Genomic DNA, 25505 nt, shown 5'->3' with positions numbered 1-25505 from the left:
TTATTTGTTTGTGTCTTACATGTGTTTAACTAAAAGAGAACTTTTCAACATTTATCCCTCAGTGTTGATAGGCTGTGTAACCAATCCCATGTTTTTCAAATCTGTGGGTTAAACATTGCTCAAGACCACTGATCAAAGCCAAAGTAGCAAATTTTTCAAATTATTTATTTTATTGGGAATCTTTTTTTTTTTTTTTAACTGACATGTTTGACAGGAAAATTGTGGAATATTGGATCTGATAGTCTGTCAGCCTTATGATTGGTCAACTTCTAATATAAAGCCTTCTTGATTTCACCAATAGGCCTCCCAAAGAGCAGTTTTGAAGCTCAGTGTTGTGACTCTGGCTCCTCCTAATACCTACCTAATTTAAGAATTAGCAAAGAAGTGGAACTTGAGTGGAGCTAAAGCAGGCCATGCAAACAAATATGGACCATAGACTCTTTTATAACATCGCCCTCCTGTTACTCAGAGAAACCATGCCTGTAATTATGCATAACTTTAAGCCTTAATGCAATTCAAATGGGACATTTATATAACAATCTAACAGATGTGCAGTTGTCATAAATGGGGACGTTAGCTATAGAGACCAAAACCATTTTTCATAACAGGCTATAAATTTGTTTATTTCTGCTTTAAAGTTGGACATTTTAACATGGAGCTCTATGGGGATTGACTCGCTTTTTGAGCCAGCCTCAAGTGGACATTTGAGGAACTGCAGTTTTTGACATTTCAATGTTTGGTTAATTTTCCCGCTCCGAAAAAATCGGAATTAAATTAAACTGCAAGAATTCCTGAGAGTTCCCACCCCTATAAACTGCCTTTATTGTAGTGGTTGCTGAGTTACAACCTTTTAAAACCTCCCTTAAAAAGCTGCCACTTCCAGCGCTGCTTGCCTGGAAACAATATGAGTAAGTGAGCTGGCTTCATTAACGTCGGTTATGATGACACCAACAGGCCTCGGTGTCATCACACTCACCCCCACACACACGTCTTTACATGTGCTTGAAGGCTACTATTACCTGCTCTAAGGCCCTGGCTTTGTTTCATACAACAGCCATTTACGTTTTGTGCTAAACGCTGAAAGCCTCGCAGATTCTAATTAAACCGATATTTAGATGATGTCAGCCAGCTGCCATTTAATTTCCTTGAATTATGTAGAGGAACGAAGCCCCTATATCTGTCAGTAAACGCCTCGAGCAGCCCGCCCAAAAATAGAGCAAACTTTTTGTTCGGCGTCCAGGTGATTAAAGAGGATTTTGGAAAATTCACCTTTCTGCTGCTTGCTGACTCGCTTCAAGCGGCTTTTAACAATGGGAGCCGGACAAATAAAACTCACCCAAACATCAGGAGGAAAGAAAAGGGAAGGGAGGGAGGAGGGGAAAAAGAGAGGAGAAAAAAAGAAATACTTCAGGCTTTTCCAGAGGCAGACAGTCACTTGAATGTCTTATGAAGTTCCTTGAAGAGGTGCCAAGGCCTCTGCAACGCAAAAACACAAAATTATTCAGTGGGAGGGAGAGACAGAGAGGAATAAAGAGCACGGCAGAAAGTGAATCATAAAATGAGATAAAGAGACAAAGTCTGGATTTGGTCGGGCGACAAAAAAAGCCGAATCAAAACAGTTTAATTCGAGCCGAGAGGTGCTGCCTGAAAAACCACACACACGCCAAAGAGTCTTTAAACTTTGCACAATGTTGCACAAATGTGTATAAAGTGCGGAAAGTGCGTTCAATAAACGTATTGCCTTTGGGGATTGTTGTGTATGTCTGCCTCTGTGAGTGTGTGTGAGTTTGTGTGCCCTTCCCTTCGCCTGGCGAGCTTCCTCCAGGCTGGAACTCATGGACCACACAGACGGCTGGCAGAGCTCCACGACTGCCTGGCTCCCCCTTTCGCTCGCTGCCTCATCTCCCACACCTCCTCTCCCCTCTCTCCCTTTTCACTTCTCCGAATTCTGTTTTTACTCTCTTTTCTCTTTCTTTTCTCCCGTTTTGCACCAGACCCCCATGCTCGACTCGCTCCACCAGCTTCGGCGTCGCCACCTGAAATAATTCATTGTTTTTCGAGGAAAAAAAAAAAAAAAACACAACACGGCCACTGTGAGGGCTCCAAATAAAAAAGTGAAATATGGACCCAGTGTATTTTTTCATTGACTTTACTGTTCCACCGTGAGATGACTGACGCACACACACAAATACAAACCGACTGATTCAACCCAGGCTCCAAGAGCATATTGGAGGAGGGGGGGTGGTTGTTTCTGAATCAGCCCCAAAGATACATTCATCCACCCGGTGATCATAAACCAGACTGAAGGGCTTAGAGGGCATGACGTGACAGCAGATTTATAAATTATCCCATTTATTCAGGATTTCTCTGGCGCTCCACATTGTCCTCACATGTTACTTAGTCAGGCAGGAGGCAGGAGAGTTTCCTACTGATGCGTCTGACGATATGTTCGAGTACAGAGTGTGAATAGATCAAACCCTCTGGAAATGCATTTATATTTGTCTCTCACAGGTAAAAAGGAAGCTGTAGACAGGCGGTATTAGCCTAGCTTAGCATAAAGACTGGAAACAGCTAGCCTGGTTCTGTGCTGCAATAACAACATGTAACTACCAGCATCTCTAAACTCACTAACATCTTATCACTTTGTTTCATTCCATTCAACATCCATTCATTAATTAGCTTCATCCTGTCCACAAAATGACCTTCTTATCCACCTAAACATCCTTCTCAGTTTGACTGAATTGCAATTTTGTCATTAAACAAATGTGTTTTCCCACTTGTGGCGTTCTAGTTAAGGCTTTTACTTTGAAAGAGCCACAAAGTCAGTGTAAGGTGGCTGCCGGCCGATGGAGTGGTTGGCCAACCACCAAAGCCTCACCCAAGTAGCACCATTATTCCTAAGTTACATTTTCACTTGTTTATTTTCAGATTTCAATCAGTTTTTAGAAAAATAATCATGCTTTGGTTGTTGTAATTACATTTTAGAAGCTTAGTTAATGATTTGATTTTAAAATATCATGGCTTGTGATAAAATGTGACCTTTTGAAAACATGTTTCAGTCTTCTCCATTAACTGGTTTACCCACCGCATCTAATATAATTGCTTGGATGAAAAAGGGTTGCAGTAGAATAGAAAACACATGGTACCAATTAACTATAAATTAGAAATGCTCTTTCTTATGTCACAAACATAATCTGGCAGAAAATGTTTTCCTCAAACTGTAATTGAGAATACAGTTTAGTTTTATAGGAGCATGATTTTTGGGAAACTAGACTGACTCGGATAGTTTTTCATGTCAAGACTAACAAAAAGAGGCAGGGTGTTTTCCAATATTTGTACTTCTATGTTGTAAAGTGCATTAGAAAATGATTTAGTGTGTCTTATTGCAAAGTATTCTGCCAAAAATATCGAGATGTCCTGCTATATTCGATTGAATTTTGCAGTTTGCAAGCTGGCATGTTTTTCTGGCCATTTTAGCTTTCAACCCTGCATAGTTGCATCACTGTGTCGCACACCAGTATATTTCACACAACATGCTGCGACAGACGACATTTAAAGCACAATATTGTGATGAAGTAGTATGTTTTGGCTGCATATTGCATGAAACTGTACATAGTTCACGAGGGCAGCTGTAAACAGTACTTAAAGTGAAAAACTGTATCCAATTTGGAAAGCAGCCACAGCCTTTCACATTCACAGTCATGCTTATGGCCAATTTAGAACCACTAGTTACCTACCAGTCATGTCCCGAGCATCCAGAGGCACACATACAAACTCCCTGAACCTTCTTGCAGAGAGGCGAAACCGCGCATACTGTACAAAATCTGAATTTTAGACGGACTAGAAGCTGCTCCCCCGTTTCTCGTCTTTGCTGAGCTTATCCAACCGACTGCTGGCTGCAGCCTTGTATTTAGTATGTTAATTTTTGCCATGCAGACATGAGCGAGGTATAAATCTTCCCGTCTGACTCTTGGAAAGAAGGCGAATGAGCATATATCACGAAAATTCATTCACTATTCATAACATTTTGGAGCCACTTAAGATTTTAAAAAGTACATTGATACCCTTGTCATGTGAAATCCCGACACAAATCATTCCCCTCGCTCAGAGAACTATAGGGTATTTGTGGGATATTTTCAGCCGGGACACATGAGGGAAGCGTTCGCCTGAGATCTCGGTGCTCAGAGCTCAGATTCAATCTAATGCTGCCATTAATTACAGAAGACTTATATTCTGTTTACCTACTTGCTCTTACTAAGTGTTATCAGATCAGCAGGGGTGAGCTGAATCCAGACTTATGTCTCTGGGACGGCTGAAATAATACTATTCTAGGATCAGTGTGCAACCGTGTGATTTGAGATACTATCTATAGAGGTGCTATCTAATCATTATTAATCTTATTTTAGTGTGGGGGGGTGGGGGTGTAGCGTGCATGACTGTCTGTGCAGGAGCGTGTCTCCATACGTCCTTTTTATTTTTTCGTGTGTTTCAGTGCAAGTTGCTCACATCTGGTCTGAATCTGTCCATGTTTCCGGCCGCTGGCAGGGCAGGGAAGTGGCAGGCGCTATCGAAAATCTCCGCTGTTTTCACAGGGATGATGGGAATCTCAGGGACTTTCCCTACGGCAGTGAAATCATCCGCCTTTCCCGCTCCTTTAAATACCCCCGGCTCATTCCTCCGCCCTGCTAGGGTTCCGATAAAACAGCTGAGACGTCTTGTGTTTGGCAACAGTTGTCCTCTAAAAGGTGTAATTAACTCATGAAAAACTGTATTTACTGTCAGGCCCTGCTAAACTAATGGACTTGAGGTCTGGCTGTTTGGAGTGTAAATTGGACCTTAATGTGGTGGTTGACTTGCTGCATTCCTATACGAGAAAAAACACTTTAAACTGGTTTGTATACATAGATTTTTTTTGACAATACGGTGGCTCAGGATGGAAGCTGAGAGTTCCTGAAGTTGTGAATTTAAGCTCTGAGCTGCTTAAATGTACATCTAAAAATGTATTTGTGGATCCTCCTCCAAGATCCTCTCTAACTATTTCACCATTCAGCACTCAGCCTGTGTCGCCTGACTGGATCATCCAGGGCTTTTAATTTACTGGTCATCGGGGTCTCTTCTTCTCCATGAGCCTCCTCCTCACTTATGTCTGTCTCCCATTGCTATTTATTCCCATCACTAGGAGACAGGCTGCACAAAGCCTGCACTGTGTCCCGAGGCTTTTTTAGAATAGAAATTCGGTCTGTTGAAAGTGGAAACGCCATGATTGACTGGGCAAAGCTCGCACAGAGAGAGACGAGGAACGCCAACGAGAGGCACAAATTATCCGCAAGGAGCGACGGGGGGAAACGTTGTTAATGAAATGTGGACGTGAATTATGTCCGAAAAGTCCTCAATAAGCTGAGGTTTCTTTAAGTAGCTAATATTATTCTCCATTTCAAAGGAAACTAGACGAAGCCGATGATGAGATTGTCTGTTTATTTTGAGCCGGATGATGATGCCAGTCGGGTAACGTCATTGTAATAAAAAATCATGGTCTGTCTGACTGTCACGGGCTGCTTTTTCACTGCCGCCATTCTCCAGTCTCATTTCATGGCAGCAGCGTTTTGGTATTAAAATTCCAAACTGTTGCGACCGGAGTAAATGAATTTGTTGTGAAGAGTCAGATGGTTTGCAATAGCATGCAGAAATAATGTTTTGTTGCAGCCGTGGAGGCATTTTAAGCCGTTATGAGCGGTTTATGAAGAATTTTCTCTTTGTCGTGTTGCATTTATTTGCAGAGACAGAAAACTGGGCATGACATGCAACCGAGTTCCTCAGCGGGGATGTAGTTAATACACAGGTTACGCTGGGAGACTGTCTTTGATCTTTATAATAGTGCTTTCAGATGATGATCCTTTTTAAAGATTTCCTTTTGTTCCCTCTTTTCTTTCTCTTGTCCTCTCGACACCCAGAGTTCTAGGTGTTGTGCCAGGCCTTTGTTCCCAGCCCAGGCAACAGGCAGGTTGGGCAGGATTCTGAAGTAGCTCGCTGTTTCTGCCTGAGCCAGCTGGAGCGCTGCCAAGCACAGCAGGAGTTTCTACTCTCCTCTGTTTGATATTTACTTTACCGCCTTTACAGGGGAACTGGTGCAAGACCAGACAGACGCACCGACACAGTCCTGTGTCAGTGTTGAAAAGAACTGTGTGTGCACAGGCCTATATTTCTACCCCACCTTTGCTAAACTGTAGCCTCCACCTGGGGCCTTTGGGCAGGTTTTGATTTGGTTCCCTCTATGGGGCAGATAAGGCTGCTGGGACGGGCTCAGACTGACACATTGTCTAGTGTTTGTGTTGGTGTTTGCATATATTCGTAGATGGGAGGAGTGTAGAGTTACCAGCCTGAGAGAGCGATGAGAATAGAATCAGGGATATAAAGGGTGTAAAATTATCAGCAAAGGAATGCAGGAAAGGGAAAAAAAGCGGGCATAACATATTTGGCATAGACTCCTGTGGGGATAATAGAGGAATGGCGTGAGAGCTGCTGTTTACCTGAGGAAGAGGCCTCAGGTTAAAACTCTTCATACATCCAGCCTCTCACTCCCTCTTGAATACATCTTATCTTTCTTTTTCTCTTGTGCAAGGTGCGAGGAGATATTTGCCTAATAAGTTAATTAGCAGGATGTTGGATCCCTTTCCCGAAAGCCTCGTCTTTGTTTTGGAGCTCAAACTGTTTACCGACTTGGACAGAAGAACTGAGTCACCGCGTCGTGCATCACACAGGCTGACTGGCAAACTGCATGCCAAGAGAGCAGCAAACATCCTCACAGCGTGTTTGATGTTACCGTGATGAAAATATGGTTTGCATGCAACGCCGCAGCAGCAATGCTTGAATCAAATTGTGTTTTCATTGTTGTTCTGCAGGGCATCGCCAGAAGCTCGAGGATCCTCCCAAAACTGGCCTGTTCTCGGACCGCCTCAGTGAGCTGGAGAGGATGAGGGTGAGGGTCACGGTTCCCACTCAGGCTCCCCGACCAACTCTCAACACGGCGGCAAACTCCTTCAACCCGCAGGGACAAACTCAGATAACAGGTGAGCTCCTACAGAGGCAGCTTCAACCCATGATGGAGGTGATGGAGAAGCACTACAAACATCCACATGCACTGATGAAAGTCCCTTTTAGCTCACAAGCTGATCTTGACCTCTGGCATTGAATGAGGTGCTATTCATTATGCTAATGTGTTTCTTTGCTACCTTTTGGCATGTCAAAACTGTCAAATGAGAAATCCTTGTTTCATAGCGTCAGGCGTTTAAGGTGTGCTGCATCACCTGTCAAATCAAACCCAAAACTAATTAACACATCATGTCACTTGATGAAACCTGCTTTGTGAGATGCACCTGTGTTTCCTCATTCTGAGCTCCTCTCCTGGTTTCCTCGAGGTGCTTTGTAAGTAAGTGGAAGACCGTTCAGGTCAGGGGATGAGAGACAATGTGAGGAAGCAAAAGTTAGCATCATGAAAGCACCCAGTGAGTTATTAGAATCTCAAATGCAGAGTCTTTCTGCTGTGCAACTCTTGCAGGTGGTCCAAGTGTTAAAAGTCACACATGCTATGTGGAAGAGGTGATGCACACCTAAAAATGATACCATAAACTCCCTAAACCTTATATATTCAATCATTTTAGGCTTTACTTGTCAGATTGTCTTATTATTTTATCTGAAATCATACCTCCAGTATTCTTAAACTTGTACTAGAACAGGTTTTTAATCTTTCAGGAGCAGTTTCCCAAATCATTTTCAGCCCATAATTAAAGGCAGAAAAGGTGATGGAGAAAAACGTAAAAGCAAAATAAAGAGACAAATCTTTTAAATGTATAAAGTGCTGTCAGTTTTCAAAGAATTTCAGAATGAATTTTAAGGACATACGGTAGCTCAGATGAGATCAAAAAGGAACTCTTTTTTTGTAGAGCCAAAGAGATTTTTAGAACTGATTACCGGTAGTCATCTTTAACTCCAAAGAGCAACAGGAATTTGAGGTTTGTGGTGGAGAACCATTAATTGCAAAATAAGGACAGAATTTACGATTAGCCTGAAGATCACATTTAGATCATCAGCCTGAAGATCACTTGTTGACATTTAGAGAACAGTGGAAACATTGTTGGATTTCAGTGTTATGAAAAACTTGTTAACAAAACTGATATCAAAGGAACAGTAGACAAATAGTTTTTTAAAAAAAGCAAATATGGCATGATACTCTCCATTTCTTAATATTTAGAGGCGGGTGGGGTCGTTATAAAATTCAAAATGAATTGTTAATTTCAGCAAAGACACAACTCCTTAGAATGTAGAAGTCACTGTAGCTAACATCAAATAAAAACTAATAAACAAATGTTAAATAGTAGAATTAAATCAATTATAAACACTCACATACAAGAATAATAACACTCACCTGATCATGGTATTCTTTTAATAATAAGATAATGGTGTGTTGTCATCCTACAAAATTAAGTTGTCAAACTGGACCGCTCCAGAATTGTAATTAGAAATAACCAAAATCAGTCACCACAATTACCGTTTGGCATTTGCAGAGAGCTTTGTCTGACGTAATGCACCACAATAGAACGCAATCCATGGCTTTGAAGATTGAATGTCGTGACTGTATATGTCATTATGTGTTATGATTTTGGAATAATGTTCTTCGTAATGCTGCACAACTGATTCTAGACAGATAATCCAGACATACCATTCGGATTTGCATTGAGACACATTTATTTTTTTCATTTAGCAACCCTAGAACAGCACCATATTCACTGTAAGTCTACATCAGTCTTCTACTTATCACGCCCTAAACTGATTAAACAAGTAAGCAGAGTCACGAACTGAGCATAAAGGTGAAATATCAAACCCCAACTTGAGCCAGGACCAGTGTTTGAGCCACGGAACTCCCATCGTTGCGTCGCCTCTTCCTCGTCTTGTCTTTCCCCGCCCCGTCACTCTTATCAGGCTCCGTCTCGGAGGGTAACAGCATCTCTCACGCTGCCACCCGATCGTCTCTGGAGGCCCGTCACCCGCCGTCATTTAGCCGTGAGCTATGGTCTGGCGTGGCTTTGCGGTGCTGCCCAGCGGATCGTTTAAGGGATGGTTGAGCAACATAACAAGAATTAAACACCAGAATGAACGAACCGAGTGAGCAAACTGCCCCTCAGGTGCAAATATGCAGGAGTGCAGCTTTAATAATTAGTGTTTTCAGTTTGGCACAGCACCGTCTGATGCACCTTCAGGTGTCACACTGCAGATATTTTCAGCTGAGGCTACAGTAACAAATACTTTTTAACCACTTTTCCATAAGTCCTTTTAGTTACTTTAGCTGTTTTCTCATTACTTTTAGCTGTTTTGACCACATTCTTTATTTATTTAGCCCTCCTTTATGCTTCCCATCTGTATAAAAGTCCACTTTGCTAAACATTTCCAGTGTTTAATCATTATTTTTTTACCTAATTTAACCTTTTAACCATTGTCTTTAGCGATATTTCTGTGTTCCTCCCATGCAATCTCAATTACAGAAATCCCAGAAGGCACAGTTAACTCAAGAAAATGTGTTTTTTGAATGAATTTTTAACTTATATTTCAATTAGCTGGTGTGTCTACACACCTTCTACAAGTACAAGTAGCCTTCATTCATCACACAGAAGTTCTATCAGAACACGTAAACATAATAGAAACATACACACATACTCACCAGTTACTTTATTGCATACACACAATCATTACCACAATCCAGTCCAGCAGCTCTGCCATAAATCCTTGAAACGTATACGTAACTTCTACATTTTCAGTTGTTGTTGATGTTTGCTGAATGATTCGTGGAAAACATCTAATTTCGATTTGTTCTGCGAAATAACATTTTACAGTTAAGCTTCAGTTCATTATTCACTTCTTAATAACTTTAAACATGTGATGGAGCTTCATCACGAGACGCCATGAGAGACATCAGATAAGGAAGAAGGCAGGAATTCATAAAAACCACTGACATGGTGTTTCATAGCGTGTCAGTCACGTTTGTGGGAGGTGTGGCGATATAATAATAAGACTTGGCTCGTGTCAGTCGAACCGCAGACTGAAATAAGTAGTACACATCAACAAATATAGACAACCTGTATCTGTTTGAATTAAATATGTCTAATTTTTTAACAGGCGCACCGTGTATATTGTGAACTGCAGCCTTTTCGATGTGCTGCATATTAGAAATCGATAACTATTCAGTCCTCAGCTTTATGTTTATTATTGACATTACAGTGGTTGGCGGTGGTGTGCTGGACTGTACTGCATTTGAATTTGTCGATAATATTCTGCCCTGCTTATGGATGTTGATGTAACAGAAGGATTTATGGCAGAGCTGCTGTAATGGATTGCATTACGTTTCATGTATTTACAACCAGCACTCCTCCTAGGAGACCACACATAAACATACTTCACTCTGGTGCAACATCAGTGCATTTTAAACTTGCATTTATGAATATGTTGCACATTCAAAACACTCTTAGCGCTATAAATTTGAACTACAATGAGAGGAATATGTGCAAAATCGATAGAATCTGTGCAATATCAGTATTTTTGTTATCAGTATTTTCCTACTGTGCTATTCCAAATGTTTTCCACATACAAAAATAACTGTGCAGCACTTTTATTTTCCACATTTAAAGAATCCTGTGCAGTATTTCTGTTTTTACATGTAGAATAATCTACACAATATCAGCAGTATTTCTTTATATTTCTTGTTAATTTGATATTTTTGCTGCCATACTACTCCAAATTTCCCTACAGTGGGGTTAATAGAGGCTTATTATCTCATCCTGTCTTGTCTCATCTTGTATCTCTATATCTATTTAACTATATCTATATATATATGACATAAGCTCCCATCCCGACCAGCCTCGCTCCTGCGTTGCCGCTGCACAGACACAATGATAAAGTGTGGTGCGGTTGTCTGCTTGGTGTGTTTACAGCCTGGGCCAGTGCCAGCGAGGCTCTCTGTGCTTCAGCTGCGAGCTCAGTGTTTTATAAGGCAAACAGGAAGATCTTCTCTTCGGAGGTAAACATTAGATGTGTCATTATGGAGGATGTTGCATAACACGGCCCAACTGATACTTTACCCCCTGAACGCACACGCTAATAACGTCAAGACAGACTTGTTGTGAATGTTGTTGTCCAGTTTCAGCACACAAAGCTATATTTGACGCAGCCTTCGGGCCACTTGGTAATTATTCTTTCTTTCTTTTCTCTCTTTCTGGCCTCCTTCCTTTCCCTCGCTCCATCAGACCCTCGTCAGTCCCAGTCCTCTCCTCCCTGGTCATATGAACAGACGTATCCATCCTACCTGAGTCCCATGGCGTCCCCCTCAGTCCACTCCACCACCCCTCTATCTTCCAGCCGAGGCACGGGCCTGCCTGCCATCAGTGACGTGCCTCGACGATTGCCAGGTTAGAAAAACCCACCACAGCCTCCTCATACCGTCAGATAATTCACACAGCTTCACACTCAAAGCATATTCTGAGACTGAGGGATCGGGCGTGTTGTTGTCAGAGTTTCTCCAGAGAGCAATTTTTCAAACGGTGGAGGAAAAAGAAAAAAGAAAAAGCAATTGTTTTCTTTTTTTTGTCCTCCTCGCTCTAAGCCTTTGATCCCAGAGGAGTATGGGTAATAACAGGCCCAGGGATAATAACAGGCTCGTGACTGACAAATAAAGTGTCTTTACAGCGATGCGCCACTCTCACAAGGCATTCTGGGTAATTGCATTAGCCAGTCTGTTTGCAGTAACGGCAGCATCTGTGTTCCAATTTGTCCTCTGTTTTTTACCCCTCCTAACGTGAAAGCTCCTTTAAAACCCCTCCACGCTGCCCGACAAGTTTCTCTCCCCCGTACACCTGTTTGACTCACTGCCATGTGAGCAGCTTTTTTTTTCCCTCCTACTTTTTCTTTCTGTTTCCTCCCCTTGTGCTAACACACCCCGACTCCTTCCCTCCTCCCGGCGCCCCGAGCGGTGCGATTAAGCGATGCAGCCGTGTGACTCTGCATTAGAAAAAGGCTTAAAAAATCCAGCCAGCTGCCTTGTCAGCTTTGATTAGTTTGGTCTTTTCCCCTCTTCAGCTTTCATCTTGTCGGGGCTTTTGTTCTATCAAGGCGACACGTGTACCAGAAAACCTCCCGCCTTTTTCGTTTATCTTTTTTTTTTTAAACCCACTCGTGCACCTCGAGCACTTAATGCCTCCTAAGTGATGTGACTAAGGCTCTCAGATCTCCGGAGATCATGTTGACACCTCGCCTGGTCCGCTCTGTAACCGTATCCCACCTCAGAACATACCGAGCAGGAGCTGATATGGATGCGTGTTGAAATGCTGCTAACTTGGATGTGATGGAGAAAATTCTCCCGAATATTTAGTCAGTTTCACAAAGTTCAATCTGGCTCATCATCACAGATCCCAAAAGTTTATTGATCACACTTCTCCTCGACAGCAAGAGAGAGAGAGAGAGAGAGACAATCACCTACTATTTCTATTAGACTCAAACAGATCTCCATGGAAAAGAGGAAGTTTAAAAGGGCTTAATTGGCAGCATATGCTATCTGACGCTAGCGACAAACCCCCGACTTCGCAATTCCCCTCCCCGCCTGCGCATAAACACTCCCTCCTCTTCCCCACCAAACCCCCTGTCCTCTCGCAGCAGACATGGTGACACGGAAGACGCCTGGTGATTTATGATAAGAGCGCCATGGCTGGACTAAACCGCCGAGAGGAGACGGGAGGGGAGGGAGGGAGGACCTCCTATTCTCCTTAAACTCTTCGCCCAGTGCGAAGCTCGCCGCAGCCAGTTAGTGGTTTTCGTTTTTTTTTTGTTTTTTTTTTTAAAGGGATGAAGCGAAAAGAGGAACGAAGGGTGAGATGGAGCAACTCCTTCTCGTCTCTCTCTCTCTCTCTCTCTCTTTTTCTTTTTCTCTCTTTTTCTGCCTCGCACACTCGCTGGCGGACACACACATACACACTGACGCTGGAGCCGATGGGAGGCGAGGAGAGGAGCCACATCAGAGCTCAGCCCTGCCTCATTATGGATCTCATGGAAACTGTTTCGGCTCAAAGTGTTTCCACATGTGCAGCTCCTGATTCATCCCAACTGCTAGTTTTTTTATGTGCATACAGTATTCACACACACACACACACACACACACATACGCTGCACACCCCCATCTGCCATTCACACACACACATTTGCATGCATAAACAGTCACACACATAAACATGCGCCAACACGCACATAAATATGCAGAGGTGTAAACAGATTATGCGTGCCGGTGCGTTTGTGATGCTTTATCAAGTGAAAAAGCTCCATATTATTGATAAATGCTGCTCAATAGTGATTCACAAGTGGTTCATCTCTCAAGAGGCTTATTTGTTAAATTCAATTAGTCTAAAAAACAAAGTGCGAAATAGCTGAAGAGTCCAAGCCACATAATGAAAACTGACAAACTGGTTAAAAGATATGTCAATATTTGGCATTCACAGTGATATCTGTGTTGCTGGTGTTGGAAAACCCTGAAGAAATGAAGTCTCAATATTGTTTTAGACTGCAGCAGCTGAACTGTGGTTGTTTTATTCACCGTATTATAACCTGTGTCCTCTGTTTACAGCTCTTTGGCATTAATAAACAACATAAAACATTATTTTCTTACAGCTTTTCATGTGTAATAACATCATGTTAATGCTATGCTTTACTGTCAATAAGATTTTCAAGTGCAGTAACACGAATGTGGGCACATTATCCTCCACATCCATGTGTAAATTCACCATGCCACATCTATACATATGCAGATTTAAACTCATCATATCATATGTGTTCATACCCAGAAGTAAATTCACCATGTCATACCTGTACTGACCTAATTCTGTCATACCTCTTCATATGTATATTAATCATATCATATCTGCACATATTCTTATGTAAATTCACCATGTCATTTATGTACATATCAATATGTACACTACCCATATCATATCTGTACTTATGCACTATTTCATAGCTGTACATGTGTAAACTCACCATATCCATTTTTATACTCATCATACCAGACCTGTACATATCCATATGTAAATTCATTATGTCATATTCAATTCAGTTTTAAAAATTTTATTTGTCCTCTAGGGGCAGTTTAAAGGCACTTAGAGCAGTTGGAAACAGAATGGTAGCAAGAATTGTACAATAGTAGTAGGAGCCATGTGGCAGTTAAATAGGAAAAAATAAAATAAAAATAGAACGTGTTGAAAGAAAAAAGTAGAAGATTCATATGTAAATCCATCAGGCCTTGTAGCTGCTGTGACGTGTACATTTCTTCTCTTATCTTAAATGAATGTGTTTGTGTGTTCTCCAGGTTCGTCCGACCTGAGTCCGTTCCCCGGTCAGTTCGAGCGTCAGTTCCCGGGTCTCTCCTCCCTGACGGAGAGCCGCTTCTCCAGCCCTCGCATGCACTACCCGGCCACCTTCACCTACACGCCGCCCGTCACCTCGGCCATGTCGCTGGGCAGCGCTCACTACCACACCTACCTTCCTCCTCCGTACCCGGGCTCCACCCAGAGCCAGAGCGGCCCCTTCCAGACCAGCAGCACGCCGTATCTCTACTACGGCGCCTCCTCCAACTCCTACCAGTTCTCCATGGTCCCCGGCGGCGACCGCTCTCCGTCCAGGATGATCCCGCCTTGCACTAGCGCCTCCACCGGCACCTCCCTGGTCAACCCCAACCTGCCCAGCCAGACGGAGGGAGGCGTGGACGGAGACGGGAGCCACAGTAACTCCCCGACCGTCCTCAACCCCGGAGGTCGCATGGATGAAGCGGTGTGGAGGCCATATTGAAGAAGGAGGGATGAGGAGTCAACTGATGTCATGGTTTGAAAGCACAAAACCCTTTTTTGGTAGTAAAAAAAGGGGATTTTTGAGCTCTCATCAGCTGTCTCTACCTTTTGCTTGGAAATTAAGGTTGAGATTTACAAAAAAAAAGACCAGACTTGTATGGACTCGTCTTCCTGGAATGTGTTTTTGACCAAAGGCACTACAAAGGGAGTCATTCTCACAGCAATAATGAGAAAGACATTTTTTTTTCCCTTCTGGTTTACTAGACCCAAGTGGATGAGACTTTATTTTCCGTTTTATTCTAGTCCTCGAGCTAAGGGATGCTTCAACACACAATATTTGTAAAAGACTGCCTCTTTTGTATAGTGTTTGTATTTCATTACGGCTTTTTTGCAGAGCATGTTTTTGTACTACGACAATATCAAGATGCAAGTTAAGCACTGAGTAGCAAGATAAGAGTGACACATATGTTACCTTAAAGTGGTGTGGACAGTAAATTTGCTTTAAACCGATTAATTTAACTTGTATATTGTGGGTGAAACGTTGATGTAGATTGAGGCGTTTTTTTCTTAGTTTTAACTTATAAAGCCATAAATTATGTATTGTATTTGAAACTTGAGTCAAAGAAGTGTAATCTGAATATTTTTGATGCATCTATATGACTAAGTTAAAATGATTTTTTTTGGATAGGTAATTTAAGAGAGTAAGAGGTTTAATTTTTTTTTTAAATTCTTTTGTAGCACCCAAAGATTTAAATCGTTTCGAGTATGAAATGTAATTTCCAAAGAGTATTGCAACATGTTTCTTCTGGTGTAACTTTCAGTTTAACTGCTCTACACATTAAGAGCCCAACATCCTCGCTAGGCGTTGACACACATTTGGCTCGGAATTAAACCTTTGGTATTTATTGAGCAATAACTCGTATTGTGCCTCTTGGCAACATACCGTGAAAGAGAGCTTCAATGGGGGAAAAATAATTATCCGTTGGGGGAAATTCTGCTTGATTTCTTTACTCTGTCTCGTCTGACATGCACACAGATACTCATGTGTTTTCTAATCCAAATACGAAATGGTACATTTACACACGGATTGACACTCAGCCCAAAGATGATTAGAGCGCCGCCACGCCTGGTGATGCTCTTTACAGCAGCAGGTCAGACTTTCAGGTCCGGTTATTTTGTGATACATGAACTCCTCAGGACTGGAATGATCCTCGGATGATCCCACAGATTTGCTGTATCTGCATTTCTTTTTTCATATCCAGCCTGGCTGAAAGCTCCGTGCAGATTATAGCTTCAACATGCCAAGTCTATTATAGCTTTCATATCATGTGCAAAAGATAGCTTTGAAAAAGTTTGTCTTAGTGTGTCACACACACACACAGGTTTGTTTTTTGTTTTTTCTCTTTCGGTCTTTGAGATTGAAAAGGAAAATCTCACAGTTAAAGACAGAGGAGACTGTGACATTCCTTTATTTATTGTGTTGCTTTCGTTGGCTCGGTTTACCAGATAGATTTGTACCCTCCTCGCCGACTCATGTCGCAACCTAAAAATCACTCTGTGGCCGAGGAGAGTCTGAATTTACTATGTGAGATTCTGAAAAGTGTTGGAGTTAAGGGAAAAAAGTGCAAAAACCGACGTGATTGGATTCAGCTGCTGGCAGCAAACTGGTAACCAAAAAATATGGGAGACTTGTGTATGTTTGTTTCATAGAGCACTTATTTCTTGTTTTATTTCTAGCAGCACTTGCGGCTGGCTGCCAGCAGGGCTCGTGGTTTTGGTCCTCAGTGCAGATATAACGCCACTGGAGTCATGCACACACACACACATACACACACAGAATGGATAACACTTGGCCAAACAAGCCATTTACATTGGAGCTGAATCTGATCTCACAAGGCAGTTGGTATTTGTTTGAAAAAAGCTTTTCTTTTTTTTTGCTTTTGGTACAATATGATATTCAGTGCATGTAGGTAATATAATAACCCAATTTGAAAAAGCTGAGAAAAACACGGCCCTGTCCAAGGATCAGACTTCAAACTTTTCATTGAAGGTTTGCACGCAGAGGATGTTCTGAACTCGGTTAATGGAATTGAACATGTCACACTACATTTCCCTGACTGCTCCAGCCCAAAAAGAAAAGTATTTTTGCTGTTACAGTGAGAAAGCAAATAAAAACCCTTTTGATTGTTGGGATTTTATAGCATTTTGACAATTATATCCAGTGTCTCCATAGTAACTATGCACATCTGTTGGAATTTATTTAACCTTCTTTTCTTTTCAACCTTTGAACAGCAAAAACTGTTTACACACCGGCGCAGCACTGACATCCCGTTCTGTCCTCATCTGCTTTTGTTTGTGTTGTGTTTTTTTATTTTTTCCTCCTCAGAAAACTCTTTTTTTGTTTCAATGTGTTGCGTACAAACTGTCATTAAAAACTTTGTATTATTTAATGATCAACATGTATGATATCCAGGAATTGTACTTTACCTTTGCTCTTATGTAAAGTTTACTTGTTATTTCTATTGCTATGCTTCTTCTCATGAACACTTGTCAGGAAACTGAGTCTGACGGAGACTCCGTTAGATTTTGCTGGTACGTTTCATTAAGATCATAAGGTGTTTTTTTTGTTTTATTTTATTTTATTTTTTAAGGGACAAACAGACCTGACAACAGTGAGTGAAATTGGCATTGTGATTGTACATTTTGTTTATTTTAAGAATAAAATAGGAATTTTGTAACTTAATTTTTTCCCTCTTAATCTCCTCTCTCCACTGAAATCACAGTTTTTGTTTAATTTTAAAGGCCGTATGGAACTCTGGGTATTTCATCGAGGTATTGTAATGTAGAAATAGTCATGATAATGTAATATTGCTGTCATGTTAATAATCGCACATGATAATCCAGCTCCTCTACAACATAGCAACTGCATCTTAATGTAGAAAAAGCTAACCAGATACGCACACCTGAATTTTGTCCTTTCTTTTTTCTAGATGGTGGGCCATTACCCAAAAGGTCAGGGTCCCTGGTTCGATTCCCTGCGTCACCAAACCTGCGCTTTTCCCCATATTTCCTTCTTTTTCCACTCTATTTAATAAAATTGAAAGTTCCCCCAAATATACCCTTTGAAAAATAATTCAACAGATACTGCAATAATGTCTTTATCTTTAATACTTTTGGCCACGATAAATATGCGGTGAAAATCTGATATTGTGACAGCCTTACTGTTAATTTACATTCATTTCCAGTCCCAGCTGCGCCCAGCAGTCTAATAATTTGCTGGAAATGTAATTAAATGTGCACTTAACTTGACCAAAAAATGCAATAAAACCCAATAATGTAATAAAATGTCCTCACTGATACTGTAATAACATTTTCACTGCAGATGTGACACCTTTCAGGCGAGTCCTGTAAAAATAAAATAAAAAATCAAACAGATAATGTAACAATTTTGACAAAAAATATAGGATTATGTTCATGTTTTTAAAAAAATTAAGAGTTACTTGAATTAGATTTGAAGTCAAAGAATGACTGACATTAAAGTGCAGCATACAGTCCAATTCAGGAACGTTCACAAACATCCTTGATTTATATAAGCAAGGTTACATATGTTTGTAAGAGGCACTGAATGACCCAGGTTACTATACCACAGTTTTCCCAACAAAATACTACCTCCTAATACTTCCACAGTTTAATTTCAAAAGAGAAAAAAAAACACACATTATCTTTCAAAATGACTACATCCTTAAAGACATTTTATTACTTTATTGGGTTTTATCACAATCCCGATTAGTGAAATTAGTTGAAATATTTTAAATTAAATGCACATTTTACTGCATTTCCAGTCCATTATTATATTACTGGGTGCTACAGTCCCTCTCTGCTTGGTGTTACTTCAGTGTAATGTACAGTATGTGCAGCGGTTGATGCCCATTGGCTGTTTTTGCTTGAGGAAGGAAAAGTTGCTCACCTTTAATGTGAGGTTAACACTAGCATGAATGTGCACATGGTCCAACATTGCAACCTAAACAAGTGTGATGTGAGAAGTTGAAACCTGTAGTGAAAAAACACTGAGATATAGAAGATGTTTAATTTAAAAAGATTTAGATGGCTACCGTTTTTTCTGGGGTTTTGGAGTAAATTTTCATAGCTGCTGAATTCTCATTTCAGGCAAAACATTAAATGGCCTATATAATATTGTGTGAGTCCATCTAATGTGACTAAAACAGCTCTGAGGTGTCTGGTAGGAGCAGATCTTTTGGGGTAGGACATCCTTGTTTATCCCTCTGACGCTGGATTGGATTGAGATGCGGAGAATATGACGCCTGGTCAATATCTTGAGCTCTTGGTCGTGTTCCTCGAGCAGTTTTACATTGTGCCAGGTCACATTGTCCTACTGGGAGAAACTGGGAATGGTTTTATGTGGCTGGTGTATGTCAAAGTCCACAGATGCCAGGACTTTATTGGCAGAACATTGCAGTATAACAAGATGATCAATGTTATTCACTTGGTTTTAATTTAACATGACTGATCCGTGTATATAATAAAATATCAGTCAGGGGCTCATTGACCTTTACTTTAATACTTCAAATACATCGCTGAATACTTGCTTTGGAAGTAAATGGAGTATTTTTTATATTTTTGCGCAGTGCCACAACTGTCTAAGATCCTCCAGGAACATTTAACAGTCATCACTCGTTTAATCTCCTCCGAAACGCTTAACAAGCACATCTCTGAGTGTGCTGAGCGTAGGAAGCACATTTCATGGTGTCATCTCTGGTCTGCCACTTCGTCTGCACCAACATTGTCTTTGGACGGGGGACTGAGGCCGGCTGGGGCCTCCTGCACGCCCAGCCAGACTCCTACTACTGCTGCTGCTGCCACTGCCATGGCTGCATTTCAAAGGTACACGGAGAAAACCGATGTGGATGGAGACAGGAGAAGAGACAGGGAGAACCAGGGAGAAGCTGTTTTACATTATTCCAAGACATAATAGAGCCAATCTAAGTGCTCACACACACACATGGGCTGAAACACAGAAGAGAGAGAGGGAGATCTACACCATCCCCACATGTTTTTTTAAGGTTTTTTAGATTGGGAACATTCTCGGGATTTCCCTGAATATAGATTGCGTGGAGAAAAAAAGAGGCTCCCGCTGGTTTCAGGTTCACATTCTCAGCGTTCTCAGCCATGTCTAGCAATTATAATAATGAACTCCGGAGGAGCAGTGGGACCCAGACACCCAGGGAAATTAGCATAATGTCCTGCATGCACGGGAGAGACAGCAGACTCATTTAAAGAGGGTTGGGGTATATGGAGTTTTTATGCGAAAATTGGTGGTTGAACATGATGCCAGCGATGATGTACGCTTGATTTTTATACCAGGTTGTGAGTAGTTTTGCAGGAGCAGCAGCACAAAGCAGACTTTCCTTCCTTATATTATGCAATCAGCAGAGAGGAATACAAACAAGAGTTTATGAGGAGACAAAACCACTCCATTCGAGCGAGTGCACAGCTGACAGCCCAATACAAACTGTTTACTTGACCTCTGCAAACGTTTCAGAGGAGCAGCTCAGGCGGGAAGTGATCCTCAGGGGTCTCATACCACTTACAGAGCTGTATATCTCTGCCTATGTTTCCGTCTCCACTAACAGGCCTGTGTGTGTGTGTGTTTGGAATCACTGCATCTTGATTTCTCATTTGGCTCTCTGGATAAACTCAAAAGCAATGAGCTCTAAAGTGTGGCCTCTCCACTGGAAGCCTTGACCTCCCTGAACCGCCGCTATCTGATGAGGACGATCATCTCGGAGCTTAGCAATGATTTTAATTCGGTCTGATTTTAAAGGACGACTCCCCACAACCACCCCCCCACCTACCCACCCCCCTGTTTGAGATTCTTAACCCTGCGACAACAATAACTGTGTACTTTGGCGCACTCTAGTGGCTTTTTTTTTTCATTTTGCCACAGGGACCAGGGTGAGAGGCCCACCTACTGTACACGCTGCTCCATACAGGCTCCATGTAGCCAAACTTATTATGTTAGTGAGACTATTTGCTGCAGTTCCAACACTCCAGCCTGCACACGAGCTTGTCCCCCGTATAAATGAAAGCCAGATATGAAATGTTGTTCACCCTTGCAGAGAGGGGGCTGTAAAAGACAACTTGTCTTTTGACCCGTAATAAAAGAAATGATCGACTGGCAGGCGAGCTGCATCCAGGCAGCAGCCCAGAACTCTGCAGACATGCTAGGTTGTAAGGCAGCCTGACATCCTGCACCAGAATCCATTCATCACCAGATTAAAGCATGCCTGTGTCTTCAGCCTGCTTTGGAAACATTCGATTCCATGAAACCATTTTGCTGCTAAGTGAAACACAACTCAAAGAAAGTGCACTTATGAAACCTTAAAATGCCTACATTTAATGACTTCTGCCAGTTCAGATTATGCAATTTGATACTGGCCACACCGCCTGACACACACCAAAAAAAAAGGAGGAATTACTGTGAAAATGTGAGTGTCAGGACCATGGAGAGCGACCAAACACACAAACAAAAGGCCTCTTTGTCCAGAGCCTTCGCTTCATGTCAGTGTTTCAAATTATACACCATCTCAGCTGTCAAAAAATGGCAAACTGTTGCAGCACGACTGAGTGTACAGAACATAAGACAGGATAAACCTCCGCTTGGTGCCAAATATTCATGCAAAACAGGCCTTTTCCATAGGTTTCAGCCAGGCAATAAAATTTCAAAAATTTGGGCAGGGGCCCCATCTTCGCCTGAATCGGACCATGAAGGAGCTCTGTGTGCTCGTTGTGTCAGAAGAAGGGCTGTTAAAACTTTATCAGGCGAGTGTTAATTGAGAACTAATGGACTGGTAATTCAGAGCAGTCACAATGATCCAGTTCACAGCTGAGTGACTTACAGCTCTGGTGACATTTAGATTATGTTGGGGCTTTTTGGAAAATCCACCATATGACCACGGTCATGTGGGGATGCCAGGCAGGGGGGAAAAAACGGATGAAGGATGCCCGCCATCGTGTCTGGTTCTGCTTTAGACATTCATCCTCTCTGTCTCCAAGGATCATAACTCGTGTTAGAGGCAGGTTTTATGGTTTATGACTGGAAAATAAAATGCTGCGCGTTTCCTGCAGGCGAAGCGATGATTTACAACTATGAATGATAAAGTGAGCGCCTGCCTGACAGTGCGGATGTGTGAGGGCTGCCGAGGATCCAGACATGTCCGACATGTGGATGAGTGTGGTCGTATAGCGAGTGTGGCCACCACAGTGCGGTTATATACGTTGGAACGGGGCAGAGAGGGAAAAGTTCTGGCTCACTAGTAGGTATCAATACCTGACATCATCATCTCACATAATTAGCACAGTGTCCACATCCTTCTCCAGTGACCGAGGATTATTTCATGTGGTTCGCAACTGGAACTGAAACCCTAACCAGTAAATCTAACCAAGAGCATAAATACCCCTGGGCTCTGCTGTCTGCAGACATGGTTACTCACTTCAGCAACTCGTCTCCAAAAACCCAATCAGATCTGTTTATTGTTATCTTCGGCCCCAATTTGAGGCCTGATTATTTAAATACACAGAAAAATGTCTTGATCACCTGGCTCCCAGCTCAAACAGTCTACACTTCAGGCCACGACAGGCCTGTCCCGTCCTCCTCCAACGTCTAAGACAGCAGCCGGCGAGTGCCAAGAATTCTCTCTGGTGAGGTCGTCAAGTCTTACGCTGAAACCGCAGGCGCGCGCCGGGCAGATCAATAATCCCCATCAAGCCTCACCACAAGTCAGTCAAACCTCGGAGGGCAGGCGAGTGGAGGAGGATTGGGGGACCTGCTGGGAACCTGATACTCTCCGAGATGCTCCGAGTGGAAGAGACAGGACTCGTCTTCGGCAGCCCTGTCTCCCTTTTTTAAACATGATCTCCTGTTACGACACCGTGTTCCTGTGCTCTGATTAGACGCTTCCTTTCTCGGGCCTGAAAGACCTCAGCTCTCACCCTCTAAACGGGTCGACGCTGGATGTCACATGTCAGTCATTAACCGGCACGAGGACGGTGAATGGAAGCAGGATTCTCATTACAAAAACAGGCTGAATCTCTGCTGTTTTTAAAGAATTATTTTTCATCTGTGTGTCTGGTGTAATTTCACTCTTGTATTATCATTATCATGAAATCGAAGAGCAAAGCATCTGTTTTTATAAACCTGTTGAACCAACTTAAGTTCATCCAACTTAAAAAGTAACATCAGTGCCACAAGTTAGATCAACTTAAATCATTCGATTGGTGTCAAATAAGCGTTACTGCAACCTAATTTTAAGGAAAAGTCAACTTGAATTATCCAATTTCTCCAATTTAAGTGTTTGCTTTGCCTAAAAGTAAAATGTAAAACACAATTTTGTTATTAGATTTGTTGTTCTTTCCTCTTCTTACTCTGTAAATCTACTACAAAAACATAGTGGTTCAGTTGCAGCAGAAAAACAAAGAAATGTGGACGTCACAACATCAGCTGCACAACGCTAGAAGAGCAGTGTCTTAAAGAACTGGTCCAGGTGTGAACTAACCGTGACGTCACCCGTTGGTTTCAACGCCGAGAAAATGAAGCCCGGCTTTTGCTACTTCCTGGTCGCCATTTTGGATTTTTTGGAGCCAGTGACGTAAAAAGCGTCATCAAACAGGCTGGACCGGAGAGCAACTAGGGGCAGGACCAACTTTTCTAAAAAAAAAACAAACAAAAAAAAACTAGGGGCAGGACCAGTCTATGGACTCTCTTATCCCGCCCACATTTTACCGCAGAGGCTTCTCTGCCCTAAAGGATCTGCCAATCACCTGATCTCTCATTTTGACCATGAAAACTAATGGGGAAAAAAATCCTGAGCTTTAGAAAATCAGTCTATCAAATTTTATTTTTTCCAAAAATGAATTGGGGTCTATGGAGCAAAAGCCTTTTGGAGCCAATCCTAGCGGACGGCGTGATATTGGAAGTTTTTGACACTTCCCAGTGGGCTTCAATTTTGGAGCCAGATGCTACGTCCATCTTTATATACAGTCTATGAACTCCACGAAGTGAGATCTGCTTACAGTGGGGAAAATAAGTATTTAATACACCGCAAGTTTTCCCACTTACAATGAATGGAGAAGACTATCGTGGGTAAATTTCAACTGTGAGACATAATCTAAATAAAAAAATCCAGAAAATCACATTGTATAAATAATTAATTTAAATAATTAATTTGCATTTTATTGCACGAAATAAGTACTTGATCACCTACCAACCAAAAGGAATTCTAGCTCTCAAAGACCTGTTAGTTTCTCTTTAAGAAGCCCTCCTATTCTCCACTCATTACCTGTATTAACTGCACCTGTTTGAACTCATTACCTGTATAAAAGAGCTCTTTAAGGACACCAGAGACAAAATGGTAGACTTGTACCAGGCTGGGATAAGCTGCAGGACAATAGGTAGGCAGTTTGGTGAGAAGACAACAACTGCTGGCACAATTATTAGAAAATGGTAGAAAACATGACTGTCAGTCTCTCTTGGTTTTGAGGCTCCGTGCAAGATTTTTTTTACTATCAGTGATCATGAGAAAGGTGATTGATCAGCCCAGAACTAGACAGGAGGACTTGGTCAATGACCTCTAGAGCTGGGACCACAGTCTCATTGGTTACCAATAGTAACACACTACACCGTCATGGATTAAAGGTCACCCTGGTCGAGTCAGCTCATGTCCAGGCCCATGTGAAGTTAGCCAACTACCATCTGGATGATCCATAAGAGGTATGGGAGAAGGACCTGTGGTCAGATGAGACCAAAATAAAACTTTCTGGGAGAAACTCTACTTGCCAGGATTGGAGGAAGAAGAAGTATGAGAACAATCCCATTATTTCATAGAATAAAATGCAAATTAATTATAAAATAAGAGGGCTTCTTAAAGACCAGCTAACAGGTCTGTGAGAGCCAGAATTCCTCCTGGTTGGTAGGTGATCAAATACTTATTTAATGCAATAAAATGCAAATTAATTATTCAAAAATCATGCCATGTAATTTCCTGGATTTTTTGCTGAGATTCTGTCTCTCACAGTTGAAGCATAGCTACAATAAAAACTGCAGACCTCTCCGGTCTTTGTAAGTGGGAAAACTTGCAAAATCGTGGTGTATCAAATACTTATGTTCCCCACTCCAAATGAACAATTTTCATTAAAATCAACTTCAAATTTCCAGTTTCTCCAACTCAAATATTTGCTTCATCTAAAAATAAAACGCAAAACATGATTTTGTCATATTTGCTCTTCTGTCATTTTGTTGACACTGAAAACCTACAAATTTCCACACAATTTGGTCATCAGACGTGTTGTTCTTTTCTTGCTTTTACTCTGGAATCGTACTGAAAGAAAACAGTAGTTGAGTCACAGCAACCAAAAAAAATTAAGAAATATGAACATTATGACATCAGGAACTTAATTTTGACACTTTCACTGAAACTAGAACACCAATTTAAAGGAACAAGTTGTAATTTCAAGTTGACAGAATCTACAAAGTAGTAGTTTGAAACAACACTTTACTTCAACTACAGCTCAGATATACTTAAGTAACTAAATACATTTACTCAAATACTGTCCCTAAGT

The 25505-nt window shown here is 41.7% G+C and overlaps 1 protein-coding gene and 1 long non-coding RNA gene across 6 annotated transcripts in view; one reads left to right on the top strand and one right to left on the bottom strand.

The window, feature by feature from the left end:
* runx2b (RUNX family transcription factor 2b) overlaps positions 1 to 17613 on the top strand; it is a 44984-nt gene extending 27371 nt beyond the window's left edge. For 3 of the 5 annotated variants that reach the window (XM_022214776.2, XM_051936594.1, XM_051936593.1), the window contains 3 exons: positions 6900 to 7067; positions 11292 to 11453; positions 14393 to 17613. In XM_022214776.2, coding sequence (XP_022070468.1) covers positions 6900 to 7067; positions 11292 to 11453; positions 14393 to 14871 — 809 coding nt within the window. In that variant the 3' untranslated portion in view covers positions 14872 to 17613. The remainder of the gene's footprint in view (positions 1 to 6899; positions 7068 to 11291; positions 11454 to 14392) is intronic. The other 2 variants (XM_051936595.1, XM_051936596.1) reach the window with 1 other exon arrangement.
* The window catches only part of LOC127530262 (uncharacterized), a 132030-nt gene that overhangs the window by 30043 nt on the left and 76482 nt on the right, over positions 1 to 25505 (bottom strand). The window lies entirely within an intron of this gene.

This window comes from Acanthochromis polyacanthus, chromosome 16 (assembly GCF_021347895.1).
Source record: "Acanthochromis polyacanthus isolate Apoly-LR-REF ecotype Palm Island chromosome 16, KAUST_Apoly_ChrSc, whole genome shotgun sequence".
Classification (NCBI taxonomy): Eukaryota; Metazoa; Chordata; class Actinopteri; family Pomacentridae; genus Acanthochromis; species Acanthochromis polyacanthus.
Note: the sequence above shows the minus strand (reverse complement) of the source record. Positions and strands in the feature narration are given on the sequence as shown.